This window comes from Thunnus thynnus, chromosome 8 (genome assembly GCF_963924715.1).
Source record: "Thunnus thynnus chromosome 8, fThuThy2.1, whole genome shotgun sequence".
Lineage (NCBI taxonomy): Eukaryota > Metazoa > Chordata > Actinopteri > Scombriformes > Scombridae > Thunnus > Thunnus thynnus.
The window spans coordinates 11,796,434-11,810,559 of NC_089524.1; the positions used below are offsets into that span (position 1 = coordinate 11,796,434).

General features: G+C 37.9%; 1 protein-coding gene across 1 annotated transcript; it reads left to right on the forward strand.

Annotated features, from left to right (window-relative positions):
• The first annotated feature begins 442 nt into the window (after positions 1-442).
• Positions 443-13,653, forward strand: mfsd12b (major facilitator superfamily domain containing 12b). Its single transcript, XM_067596505.1, has 9 exons — positions 443-3,079; positions 4,448-4,658; positions 5,797-5,929; positions 6,010-6,195; positions 8,150-8,242; positions 8,354-8,446; positions 10,005-10,178; positions 11,677-11,771; positions 13,108-13,653. Exons 1-9 carry the CDS (start codon positions 2,803-2,805, stop codon positions 13,241-13,243), a joined length of 1,398 nt encoding a protein of 465 aa, XP_067452606.1. The 5' UTR covers positions 443-2,802; the 3' UTR covers positions 13,244-13,653.
• The last annotated feature ends 473 nt before the right edge of the window (positions 13,654-14,126 follow it).

Here is a 14,126-nt window from a genome sequence, read left to right on the forward strand (position 1 = left end):
GGAAGATTGAGAGAAACAGATATTAAGCTCTCTTATTATTATTATTGCACTTTTGGAAAAAAAAAAAAAAGAAAACAATTACAGTGGTAACTTTAGGTTTGAAATTAACAATTAAGAAAACAACTTAATAAAGACTGATCTAGGAAGAGTCCTCACAACGCTTATATCTGAGTTATGGCCGAGAAATGTTGATTTACATGGGGGAGGGAGGGGAGGGGGGGGGATGTCTTTCAACTTTTATTTCTTACATCAAAATAATTTACCAGGAAATCATAGTTTGTGCCTTTCTAAGTAAAATGTTTAAAGCTCAAGTGAGTGTCCCGCAATGACGTTTTATCTAATCTGTCCCAAATGCTCACTGGATTACTGTGTGTGTTTGTCTGTGTGTGTGTGTGTATCTGTGTCTGTCTGTGTGTGTGTGTGTGTGTATCTGTGTCTGTGTGTGTGTGTGTGTGTGTGTGTGTGCTTGAAAACCTGCAGGTCTCTGTAAGTGAACGTGTGTATTGACTGTGTGTGCACATCCCTCACTATCACCAACAGTATAAGCAGTATACCACCACCCCCACCCCCCACCCCGACCCTCTGCTGTGACAATCAGCACATCTGTACAGTAGTGGTGTTTGGTTTGGAGAGAGATCAGGACTGTGTGTGTGTGTGTGTGTGTGTGTGTGTGTGTGTGTGTGTGTGTGTGTGTGTGTGTGTGTGTGTGTGCGTGTGCCAGCTCAACGAGATCTAGCAGACAACAACCCAAATCTGTTTGAACCATTGTTTCATTTTTTATCAGGTCACAGACAGACATGCAGCTCGACATGGTTTAATTGTTTTATAAGTTACATCACGTCATTAAAAATTAATTTTGAGCTGGAAAAGAACAGAACCATCCTAAATTGAAAGTGTACCAACTTGGGGGAAAAAAACAACAATAACTGTCCTTTTTTTTTTTTTTTTTTTTTTGAGTTCCTTGCTGCGGTTTCATGTATGTCTTTAATCAGTCATTTTTATTTGTGACCTTTTTGTTTCCTGGACAAAATGAGATGTACAGTATGTCTAACAGGTTGGATCTCTGTCTATGTTCAGGATTTTGTGCAGCCACTTTAAATCTCCCTGAAGTTTTTAGTACATCAGAGATTGAGAAGTGTAAGGGCCTTGAGTTATTTAAAGGAGTACTCCAGCATTTATAGTATTCCATAAATTTGGGGGGGAGGTCATAATCGAAGCACACTGGAAACAAACATTACCCATAATGCACATCCGGTTTGTAATGGAGGCTTCCATGTTTTGGAAAGCTCCCACCAGAGCCACAGAAGACATTATACAACTGTTTCTAGAGACTGAGAAGTGCTGCTTAGCTTTGTGTGAAATTGGTGTAATGCCCCTTTAAAGGACAGGTTCACAACAACAGTCAGGTCCTCCGCAGTCTTCATATTGAGTAAAACATTTTTTTTAAAAGTTTATCTGAAGATAATGTGAGGCTTCAGTTGTCTGAGTTAAATGAAGTGGACATCTTCCACAGTTAGTCTTTCTAGTTGAAATTCCCTCTTTGTGTCTCGACGGACATTTTTCCTGCTCAGCTGCAGAGGAAGGATGGTAACAAAGGAGGGACTTTTGCACTGAAAAGATGATAACGTTGAAAGATGTTGACTTGATTTAACTATTTTGTTCAGCTGAAGCTTCATATTGGCTTCAGATAAACTTTTAATACATTTTTGCACAGCAGGGGCGGCTGTGGATTTTATCCCCCATCACTTCTATTGAAAGTTCATTATGAAGGGATTTTCTAATATGAAGAAGAGGAATGATTACAGCAAGAAAAACGTGTTACTATTGTTTTAGGACAGACTTGGAAAAATTGTGAACCTGTCCTTTAAGAGACCCACTTGAGCTCCCTCACTGTCATGACTCAATTGTGTATAAATTTGACGTTACATTGACCTATTACACAAGACATGACTGGCTGTGATATCACCATTGTGTGATGTGAATGATGAGCATGTGAAACCACAACATATGTCATGAACTGGTAAAAGGGAAGTTTGGGTTATTTTTTTTCACTTGAAGTTTACAACAAGCGGCCTCAAAGTGCGTCGACCATACAAACATAAGAGGTACTGAATCTCATAATGTGAATCCAGTGTCAATTACGATATTATTCACCCATCTGATATGGAGACATCAAATCTGTTAAGCTTTTAATGGCATTGATATTTTAGCTTTTAAATGATTTTAAGTTATGAAGGAGAAGGAGATATTCTGGGGGACAAAAGTGGGTTCCGTGCTTGAATCACTCGCCATGTGAAGAACAAAAAGAGGAACCGATTTGGGCACAAACAGTGTAGCCCACGAGTTCTCAAACCCACTCATAACCACAGCTTGATTATTCATCTAATGTAGACATGAGGCGTGTACATTGCAGAGCTGTATGTTGGACGCTGTATAATAACCCGCAGACAAAACAAACCGAGGATGTCCGAGTGCGCTTTTACGCGTGAAGTCGTCAGTGCATCCAAAGGGTCTCTGATGGCTCAGAGAAGCTTTAATGTTGGAGCATTAAAGTATTTAACTGAAAGCTAAACCGGTTCAGCTGACCAGCGCGGGGACCCAGCTTGGCATAATCCATTACTTTGCGTTTATTATATGATTTAATTGGGGAGATTTTTTTGGAGATGCTCAGACCAAGGTTGAACTGTGTTTTTGCTCAACGTCTGTTAGTGTAACTATTTGCATTATGTATTTGTAAATAATGAAAACGACAGATCTCTAATTGTGAATAAAGGAAGTTTTATCACAGGAGTCAAATCAATCATGGAGCAGTCTGTGCCTGCGGATCGGTCTTTACCAGTCCACAGGCGGGTTTGTTACGCAGCGGGACACTTTCTGAACGACCTGTGCGCCTCTATGTGGTTCACATATCTGCTGGTGTACCTCCACTCCGTGCTCGGCTTCCAGAGCACCTCTGCAGGTGTGATGCTGCTCATCGGGCAAATAGCAGATGGAGTCTGCACGCCGCTGGTTGGATATGAATCCGACAGGACGCCTGGCAGCGGGAGACACGGCAAGAGAAAGACATGGCATTTATTGGGTAAGTTTCTGAGAGAGATGAGGTAGTTCTTCATAAGTTTTAAGTCACATACTTTAAGTCTTTATCAGATGTTTTGGAAGTAAAATATTCCCACACTAGTGTCATGATGAGCAGTGGTAGTGGGAGTATTCAGATTATTAAGTAAAAATAGTAATAGGCCTATAATTAATGATTCTCTGTTAGTAGTCATGCGTCAAAAGTTGAGTAAAAGTACAGAAGTATTATTAGCAGAATGACAAAGTATTCCTAGTGAAAGAACTCATAATATTGAAAAGCCTCTCATTGGATTGTTATTGATGCATTGACGTGTGAGGGGCATTTTAATGTAGCTGGTTGTGATGGAGCTCATTTAAATTACTTCATATACTGTTGGGTAGTTTGATCTACATTATAACACAGTGTATTTTGATGATACAGTAGCTTGTAGCTCTGAAATAAATAAGTAAAAAGTACAATATTTCCCTCTGAAATGTAGAATAAAGAATAAAGTTGCATAAAATGCAAATATTCAAGAAAAGTACAAGTATCTCAGATTGTAGGCTACTTTTAAACAACAGTGGAAGAAGTACTACAATACTACAATGAAAAAATACTCAAAAGTCCTGCATTCAAAATCTTACTTAAGTAAAAGTACATAACTATTGTCAGTAAAATGTACTAAAGTATCAAAAATAAAAGTACTCATTATGCAAGAACACCCAAATTTAGAGATATATTTATCATACATATACTGTATATTATTTGAATATCAATACTTATTCATTGATCATTGTGTTCATGTAAGCAGCAATTTATAATTGGTAAGGTGGAGATAATTTTAACACCTTATACTGTTGGATAATCTATAACAATACATATATAGTAAATCATATTTTTAAAGATATTGATCTGAAAAGTAGCTTGTAACTATAGCTGTGAAATAAATGTAGTGGAGTAGAAAGTACAATATTTCCCTCTGAAATGTAGCGGAGTGTAAGTATAAAGTAGCACAAAATGGAAATACTCACTAACAATTATGTCAAACTTGTACTTAATTACAGTGCCGAGTAAATGTACTCAGTTACGTTCCACTAATGATTTTTAATATGCATAGTTAGTTTCTGATATCAAAGAGATATAGAAATGTTGTGAAATGTTTACATAAAAAAAATACTACCACAAATTGAAAGTCACTGCAAACACTAAATACTTAGAATAATATTATTTATATAGCACTTTTCTAAGCAGAAGTGGTTAAAACACAAGATGTTGTGATTTATTATTTATGAAAGTACTACGGTTCACCACAACGCATTTAATAAATACTCAGTAATATTCTAGACAGATTAAAGGGACTTTTCCTGAAGCAGTTCCTTGTCTGCTTTCCAGGAACCATCTGTGTTCTCCTGTCTTTTCCCTTCATTTTTAACCCCTGCCTGCCCTGCACCGACAACACCGCTCGGTGGGCCCAGATCGTTTACTTCTCCCCCTTCATCATCATCTTCCAGTTCGGCTGGGCAGCCACTCAGATCTCCCACCTCTCCCTCATCCCAGAGCTGGTTTCCAGCGAGAGCGCCAAGGTGGAGCTCACTGCGTACAGGTGAGGTGATGTCACCGAGGACGTCCTGGACGCACATAACCAACACGCATCAAACCAGGGTCTTTTGGTGTAAAGAGCATAATAGTTATTATATTATACTGTTATGTTAGTATTATAATTATCACTTGATAAACACAATCTACTCTGTATTATTCTGATGATTGTGGACTGTAATGTTAGTATTTGGAGACACGAGGAGACATCAAACCTTAATTCGTCCACTGACACTGAATATAGTGACTGATTTATATTCAAAACAGATTTCATTTGAATGCAGGATTTGCAGCTGTGAATCAGAAAATTTACTTTTACATTGGGGTATATTCTCCCTTTAATCCACATCACTAACAGTGGCACCAAGTAAATGTTTGCTGTGTGTGTCTGTTATGAACTCTGCGACAAATGTCTGACTAACAGCAGCAGTTTCTCCTTTAAAAGGAATCTCTGAAGCAGAATTTCACTGTTATGGGTCATGACCTTCACATTTTTCCATCCAGCCCTCTCGAGCATAGAGGAAGCAAAACTGGTGTTTTCCAAAAATGTTTTTATAAATCAGGTTGTTTACTCAGTCAAACTTGCTGTCGTGTCAGAAAAAAAAAAAAAATCTTGATAATGAAACACAGTTTTTTGAGACGGCAGTGAATGTTTGGATTGGAATATTTTACTTTGTCTGAATCAGATTTCATCCATGATCCAGTCAGTTCTTCCATTGTTTGTGCTCTCCTCATCCATCCGGCTTCCTTTCCAGCCTGCCCTTTTTCCTTTCGTGCAACCTGAACTTCGCTCCCATGTTTAAAGAGTTGTCAAGACTTCGTCTAATGCACTGTTCAAACATAAAGAGTGTATGGAATCAACCAGATGCGCAGTTATTATTTATGCCAGTGAAAGTATAAAAAAAAAACAAGGGAGAAGTAGCAGCTGAATTCTTTGTAAAAACACAACAGAGGAACTAAAATTTCAGAGAAAAGAGAAGTAACTGTCTGTTGTTTCATTTGATTATATTGTCCAGTGCAGCTAAAATCCCAGAAACTATAAACTGGTGAATATAGAAGCAAGTACAACATCATTTAGTCTATGTGATCTCTACTTTAAAGCTACTCAAGTCCTGTTTGAACACTTTATATTCTTCCTTGTGTAGGTACGCGTTCACTGTCGTGGCCAATATCACCGTGTACGCTGTGGCCTGGCTGCTCTTTCACTTCCAGGCGCAGCACAATGTGGACCCATCCGTCTCAGACAGCCTGGGCCCGGCGGACATCCCTCTGTTCAGGGTAAGAAGAGAGATGCAAGAGACATTTAACCGCTCTGGCAAAATCACCATTTTTCACCTGAGCTCACTCTCTATCTATAGACGCTGTCCCTGATCATGCTGGGCATCGGGGCGTTGTTCTCCCTCATATTCCATGTCGGCACAAAAGAGGCTGCATCAGGCTCAGAGAGAGAGACTCAGCTGCTCACGCCATCCTCCTCGCACGAGGTTTTGCCTCCTCCTGTGTTCAAGTGGAAGCACTGGCTGAAGGAGCCGTCCTTCTACCAGGTAACTCCTAAATCTCTGCTGCAGTGAATTCATGCTGATTCGGAAAGTTTCTTTTCCTCTTTGGTACAAGGACATGGATCACTCTCTCTACCAGTGTCACACTGACTGTAGATATAATTTACTATTGCAGTTGAGTCACATTCACTTTACATATACACTCACTTATTAGGAACTCCTGTGCAATCTGATGCAATCCAGTACAACAGCTCTGCCATAAATGATTAAAATAATAATATTTTGTCCAACCCATTGACACACATGAGGGTGGACAAAATATGAGGAACTCTTTTCAATATAATGCACTCTAGTACAACACCACCACTCACTATGACCTCAATAATAAACATAAAGTAGAATGTCAACAAAAACTAAAAATTTATAATCTTCGTAAAAGTAGATTTTATGGCAGAGCTGTTGTATTGGATTGATCCCTCAGTGAGTGTATATCACAGCTAACTATTTTGCAAACTACTCTAATTTATTGTAGATATTTAAAAGTAGTTTTCTAGTTTCTTCCAGGCTTCTTTTTTGCTTCCATTCATTTCCATCTGAAATGGAAATCCATTAGCACACACAGTCTGGAAAATTGCATGAGTTGTGTAATTTATCACAGTGAACACGGAGTCTGCATTATTTTTTTTGTTAAAATTACATTAGCATTATGAAGTAATGCAGTGCAGATTTTTAGACGTGTTAGCAGCATTAACCCATGCATGGCAATGTCTGTTGGTGGCTCAATCTGTCCACCACTTTGGTCCAGATTGAAATATAAAGCACAAAAGAGGGTTCACCAACCCAAATCAATTAGATATTTTCTACTTGTTTAGTTTAACTTGTCAATACAAGCACAGGGGGGGGGAAATGCACAATAGTCCTCCAGTTTCATGGTTTGGCCTTCATAACTTTTCTCCAACAATGAGTGTCATTCAACTACCAACAACCTCTACAGACTGAAATATAACAAATGAATTACCATGAATTTTTGTACAGACATTCATGGTCCCCAGAGCATGAAGCCCACTGACTTTGGTGATCTCTTGACTTTTCCACTTGTTCCACCATGAGGTTGATATTTTTGTTTTTGAGTGAAATGTCCCAATAACTGTTGGACAGATTGCCATAAAATTTGGTACACACAGTAGGGTCCCACTCAAGTGAATGGGACAGAGGTCTCAGGCTTTTGGATGTATGTCCATGGTGTCTAGAAGATGAATCCTAATGACTTTAAGTGATCCCTTACCATTTTATCTAGAGCCACCAGCAGGTCAGTGTTACCACTTATTCCGTGAGATATCTCAACATCTACTGGATGGAGTGGCACAAAAATTTGTAAACAAATTCATGATTTCCAGACAGATTATCCTAATTATTTCACTGATCCCTTAACTTGTTATGTAACACATCAGGTGAAAATTTGCACTTGTCCAGATACTTTGGTTTAATACCTGCAAAACTAATGACATTCCCAAATTCTTAGTCTTATTATTTTTGATCAGATTTGAATGATACTTTCTGTGTTTTTTAATGGCTGCTTTGTTTTACTGATGCATTTGAGAAGTCTGGATTATTTGAACTGAATAGAGAAAAATGAGGTTTAAAGTAAAACAAGTCTTTATTCCCCAATATAAGACATACAGGCAAAAGTATTGTTTTGTTGTCAGCACTGAAACTTGGATTTTGGCACTTGCAACAAACGTTTTAAATACACCCAGCTCTAACTGTGTTGCATTACACAACTTAAGCTATTGTCAAGCGTCTGCTAACTGATTTTTATATTGTATAGAAATGAGTGGAAATCAATGGCTGCCTGGAGGAAGAAAATGCATTCAAAAATCAAAACTTTTATAAAATACATTCAAAATGGTTGACAAAAATATGTACAGAAAAGTATATACAATATGATTTGTATATTATGTGTACACTGAGTTTGTTTCTTTGTTTACTTTTGTACCAGGTGGCTTTCTTGTACATGTGCACAAGACTAATAGTCAACTTGTCCCAGACTTACATCTCAGTTTATCTCACCAACTCACTGATGTTACCAAAGGTAAGGCCACACAGTTTGTTTTCACATATCTTGTGTAAGTCATTAAATATATAGCTTCTGTTGAAACATCTATGTAGCTGTTTAATATTCAGTTTCCTCCTCTCTCCTCAGAACTTCATCGCCACCATACCGCTGGTGATGTATGTCAGCGGCTTCGTGTGCTCTCTGGCCATGAAGCCGGTCAGCAAGATCATAGGCATCAGTGTGAGTGTCTCAGTTTTCATGGCATTCATTTGGCTTAACAGGAAGTAGTAGCTGAGGAAAAGCTCCAGAATCATTCAGATACATTTTTCTGTACTTCATATAAGTGGCGTCAATGGATTACAGCAGTAAAAACATCCAGATGCAGACTGACAATCTGGATGAGCAAGAATTCTCCAACTCTGCCAGTTGACCTGTACGCGGGTCAGCAGTGAGTCTAGTAACACTGATACTAAAACAATAACATTAGCTGGTGTCTGAGGCCTTTAAACTGGCTGTTGTAAATAGGAGATTTACAGAGGCAAACTATGTGTTTTTGAGACATAATTTATGTATGCTTTTCATTTTAAATATTCTAAAAATGTCTGAAAAGTGGAGCAGTTGGTTGGTTGAGATGAGCCAGTTTAGGTCACATTTGTTTTATTGATTAAAATCTGCCTCCGGATATGTTGACATACTGTATACCAGGGGTTAGTAATTACATTCAACAATCAGCACTGCTTACTCTGAAAGAGGATGATGTTGTACAGGCATGTTGAAAACACATCCTGATATGTTTTTACTGTGTTTTGTGTCTTTATTTCTTTTAATTCATTCATTCAAGAATAAAATTGGTTTAGAAAACAGTTTTAGGGTTTTATCTGAGAGTATCAGGAAGAGAAGGCTAATAAAGTGACAGCAGCTTATGTCAATACTCATCTGGCAAAAACTGACTCACAAACATGAATATATCCTCTGTGTTACACTAGAATAGAAATATAATTGATAACTTATCCACAAACAATAAACAGTGGGCCGCTTCATGACTTCAAAGTGCTGTTCCTGACATAAATCTGTTCTGCTCAGATCGGCCAAATTCTGTTATTTAACTGTGTTATTCATCTGGTAAGTTAATAAGATACACGGTCATACTTATTAAGATTTATATGAGCCTTGTGTTTGCATCATTATCTACTGTAGATTTACGCAGCATCATGTAAAAGATTTGATGTCATCTATAAGAGGGAAAATTTCAGCTTTCGTTACGGGCTAAATATTTTTGTTGGGGGGGCCAGATTTGGCCCACGGGCCGCTATTTGCCTGCCACTGCTATATACTCGTCAGTATCCTGTTTTTGAGTTCTGGTTTCGATCGTGTTTAGGAACATGGAACATGAGAAACCTGGTTATTCATCTCCCTGTATATATGACTAACATTATTAAAGATTCTGATCATCTCTTTGACCAGAAGGACACTCGCTCGTTCACATCCAACATATCCGTCATTTCTACTTGCAATTAAGTTTCCTCAACAGTTGAAAATAGCAAAAAAGCAGTCACTTTTGTAGATAAACACCTTTTCTGAAACCAGGATATGACCGTCACATGCACAAAGCATGACTTGGATCTGATCATAACCAGGATATTAGTGTGAGTGTATCAGGATATGTTCAATTTTATAAACTCTAAAATATTGGTAACACTGCCTTATGTGAGGAATTAATGTCTGTTCCATGATTAATAAACTGCTGATTTGAATGAATGATGTTATATTTTAATGAGATGTATTTGTCTGTTGTCAGATGATGTATTTAGTCGGGCTGCTGTTGGTGCTTTGCTTCGCTATCTGGGTGTTTGTGGACAAGAAAATGGGAGCTGAGAGCATCTACGGCGCGGCGGTGCTGCTGGGAGCCGGTTCAGCTACCATCCTGGTCATGTCTCTGTCCATGACCGCCACGCTCATCGGGGAGCAGACGGTAAGTGGAGGGCAGTGATATGTCCCTTTTATTTAGAAAGTGCATGAAAAAAAACAACACACATTGACCAAAGAGCTGAACAAGATCATTAAAATCACGATATACTCTCCTACCCATGGGGGAAATTAGTTCTGGACTCCACAATAAATGAACAAATAAACATCACAGAGTAACAACACTGGCAATAAGAACACACATGACATATAACCAGTAGCACACATCATGAAGCCACCAATCATGAAAGAATAAAACAAACCAGCAGCAAAAGACACATCAGTCTCCCTCCACACCCACACATTTATCTATTGTACATAAACCTGTGGCAAATGGCATCTTTCATTTCATGGTGTTAAGAGTCTGGAATAAAATGTTTGTAGCGGTTCAGCCTGCATGGGGAGGCTCTGTACCTTCTACAGGAGGGTAGAACCATTTTTAAGACAATCAGCTGTGCAAGAATAAGTAACACATATATACACATATATAGAAAACATGCTAGGAACATACAAAGAGATATACTAGTCTTTGAGGTAGGACTTAAGTCAACAACTTTAGGTCAGAAGACCTCTGAGAGCTGAGATTTGATTCTTTAAAAAGTCTGTGATGTAAGAAGCAGGCAACCCATGAAGAATTGCATAATATGATTGTGTTATAATTGTGAATACCAGGGGCTGCACGTGGTATAGGCCACATAGGCGGTTGTCTAGGGTGCCAAATGAGTGGGACGTATTTTTCTTTTTTTTTTTTTCCTTTTTCCGATGTGTGCTTGTAAACATTGCTATTGGAAATTCACATTTATTCTCCCTTCTTCACATTTCCCCTCTCTTGTTCCTCATTTACTTGCATGGGTTTTAGTGGTCGGTCAGTTTTTTCCCCAACAGCCACCAAACACTCACTGAATGAATGCACTCACATTCAGAAGTACAAGAGAATATACAGAAGGTGGTTTTATCTTTTTTTAATGCAAGTTTTACTCACTGCTGCCAACTTTCAAGGCAAATAAAATACAGAGAAACTTCATCACAAGGCAGAAACAGCTTTTCTTGTTTTAAATGTCACATCAGAATCAGCTGTTCAGTCACAAGAGGGTTAACAGAAGATCAGTTTGATAAATGCGTTAATGCGTGCTGTAATATTAAGATTTCCATACCAAAGCAGTAACTTTGTTCTCGGGCTTCTGGATCACAGTCCTGTTAGAAGATGCTGTCAGCTGTGAAATTAAAGGGGAGGGTTTAGTGGTAGTGTGTTTGAACAACATCACATTTCACTGCTGTCACATCTCTCCTTGTGTCTGGTTTTCTTCAATCACACTGTTGAAAAAGAGATGAATGAAAATATTAGATAAATGCTCACATAGGATTCCTTGTGTCTCTTATTCACAAAAAAAAACAAACACAGTGAACAACTTTGTAGACTTTCTAGATAGATTTCATTCAACTGTGCTTTGCTACAACATTTTAAAATCTCTGATCCCTCTTTCACATTTTGTCCTGTTTGGCAGCAAAGTGGAGCCTTTGTTTATGGGTCGATGAGCCTCACAGACAAGGTGGCTAATGGCGTCGGGGTCATCCTCATCCAGAGCATCAGACCATGCAGGTGAGTCTGTCTGAGACCGACGACGACCCTGATGCCCTCTGCAGGTCGTTTTACCCAGAAAGTTAAAGGGAAGCTGTTTGAAAAGACGCAGAGACAGATCGACCATAAAATAGTATTTCACACTTCCTTGGCATTTTTTCTACCTGGTCAGACTACAAGAGAAATTTTTGTCTAGTTCCTAACTCTGGCAATGTTTATATATTTATTAATGTCATCAAATTTTGCTGCTGTAAATGCTCACTAGACCTCCCATTATTGCATGGCGGAAAGTAGATCCCAACAAATGCATTATTTAGTCCTGTTTGAGTAATGTTTGACAAAAACTGCAACACTCCCTCTATGTTAGGAAGTTATTTAGCCTTTTAAAAAATGAAACATTATATATATGACTTGTTAGGAACCAATGGGTCGGTGTTGAGAGCTACAGACAGGGAAGTGAAGTCGGAAAGTATTGAAAGATGTGTGATGTGATTTTCTTTTGACAGAAAGAAAAATATAGAATAACATTTATTATCCTTATGGCTGGTTTATGGCACTAAATAGCATATTTTCTTACTTTGCTATTTTAAATAAGTATTAGTGTCAATTAGTGTCTAATAATGCAGCACAGTGTTGTCCTATTCAGTCCATATTTCTATTAACATTAAAGTTTGGGTTCACAATTTTTCAAGCCTGTCTTAAAACAACAGTCAGATGCCCAAATGAACATTTATACAGATTTTGCTCGCTGTAACCACCTTTTCATACTGACCATTAGACGATCACAACACAAATGTGCTTACAATTGAGTAACAGTGACTGGGGACAAAATCCACTGTGTTCGTTTTGAGAGAAAATGTATTTTAAAGTTCATCTGAAGTTAATATGAGGCTTCAGCCATCTGAGTTAGTCAAATAAAGTGAATATCTGCCACAGTTTCAGTCATTTTAGTAAAAATTGTGTCTCGACAGACTGTTCAGCTGCAGTGAAACGACAGTAACAAAAAAAGAGAGTTTGGCACTAAAATTACAGTAACTTTTGAAATATATTGATTTTATTTGACTCATTTGGATGGCTGATGCTTTACATGCTTATAAATGATCTCAATCTCTCTGAAATTTTAAATCTTATGTTCTTTTATATCAGACTTTGTACCATCTGTCCCGTGACTACAGATGAAAAATCTTTGCTAACTTCTAGTGCATCAATGTTTATTAATGTTCAACTGTTTCTGTTAAATACACCAATAAGGAAAAATAAATAAAGAAAAGATCTGACTTAAGCTTTACTGCACACAGATGACCTTTTGCATCTCAAACAGCTCTTGAACATTTTCTTTTTTTCTTCTCCTCCACAGCACAGAGTCTTGCTGCCCGGCGTGCGTTTGGTTTTATCGTGACGTCATGGCGGCAGTAACTGGGGGCGTGGCCTTGCCTGCAGTAATTTGCCTGTTTTCAATTATCATCCAGCCAATCAAGATACAGAAAAATTAGGAATCCAGTTCTTCCTTGAAATAACACTTCTTGACTTTCATTGTTTGGAACCTGCACACAGAAAACAAGCTCACATATCAGGGACTTAATAGGTTACTTTTTTTTTTTATTAAAGTGTGTTTAGGTGCCTTTTTTCTGTGTAAACCAACTGTCAATATTTCAGTTAGATGCAGAGTCCAATCATATCTCTGCAAAGTTCACGCTATACTTTCTAATCTTTGAAAAGACAGAATTTACCTTGATTGATTTGGGACTTTTTCCTAGGAGTGCTTTTGTTCTTGCACAAGACAAATGATACAGAAGATAAAACCATGCCACCATCTAGTGTATGAATATGTAACTACACTGGCTTTCCTGGAGGGGTTTTGTAGGCTTTTAATGGTGAGAATTAAAAGAAAAGCTTCACATCAGACGTTTCCAATTCCAGCTTATTCCGCACAAATAATTGCTTACAATTAAGCACGGATCACAAAGGAAGCTTGGGATTATAGATAAAGGTCCTTGAATTGATCTAAATATCAAGGATAATTCTTAGAAATTGAAATATTTACACGAACACATGGACTCATAAATACTGAATATAAGAATATTTAATAAAAAAAAGATATATATGAGATATTCATATTCATAATTTTAACTTAAATTACATTAAATGAAAGTAACATTCTTTTCTCCCTCTGCTTTGGCTTTTTTCTGTGAATTAAGCCAAATTTTTTGTTGACTTGGCAGCAATGATGGCACTGCTCCAAAAGGGTGAACTTGGTGAACTTGACTCTGTGTGTGTGTATGTGTGTGTGTGTGTGTGTGAGTGTGTGTGAGACACAGAGAGAGAGACTAAGGAGAGGTAATACCTTCGTGACTGTTATTATTTGTACTACTTGCT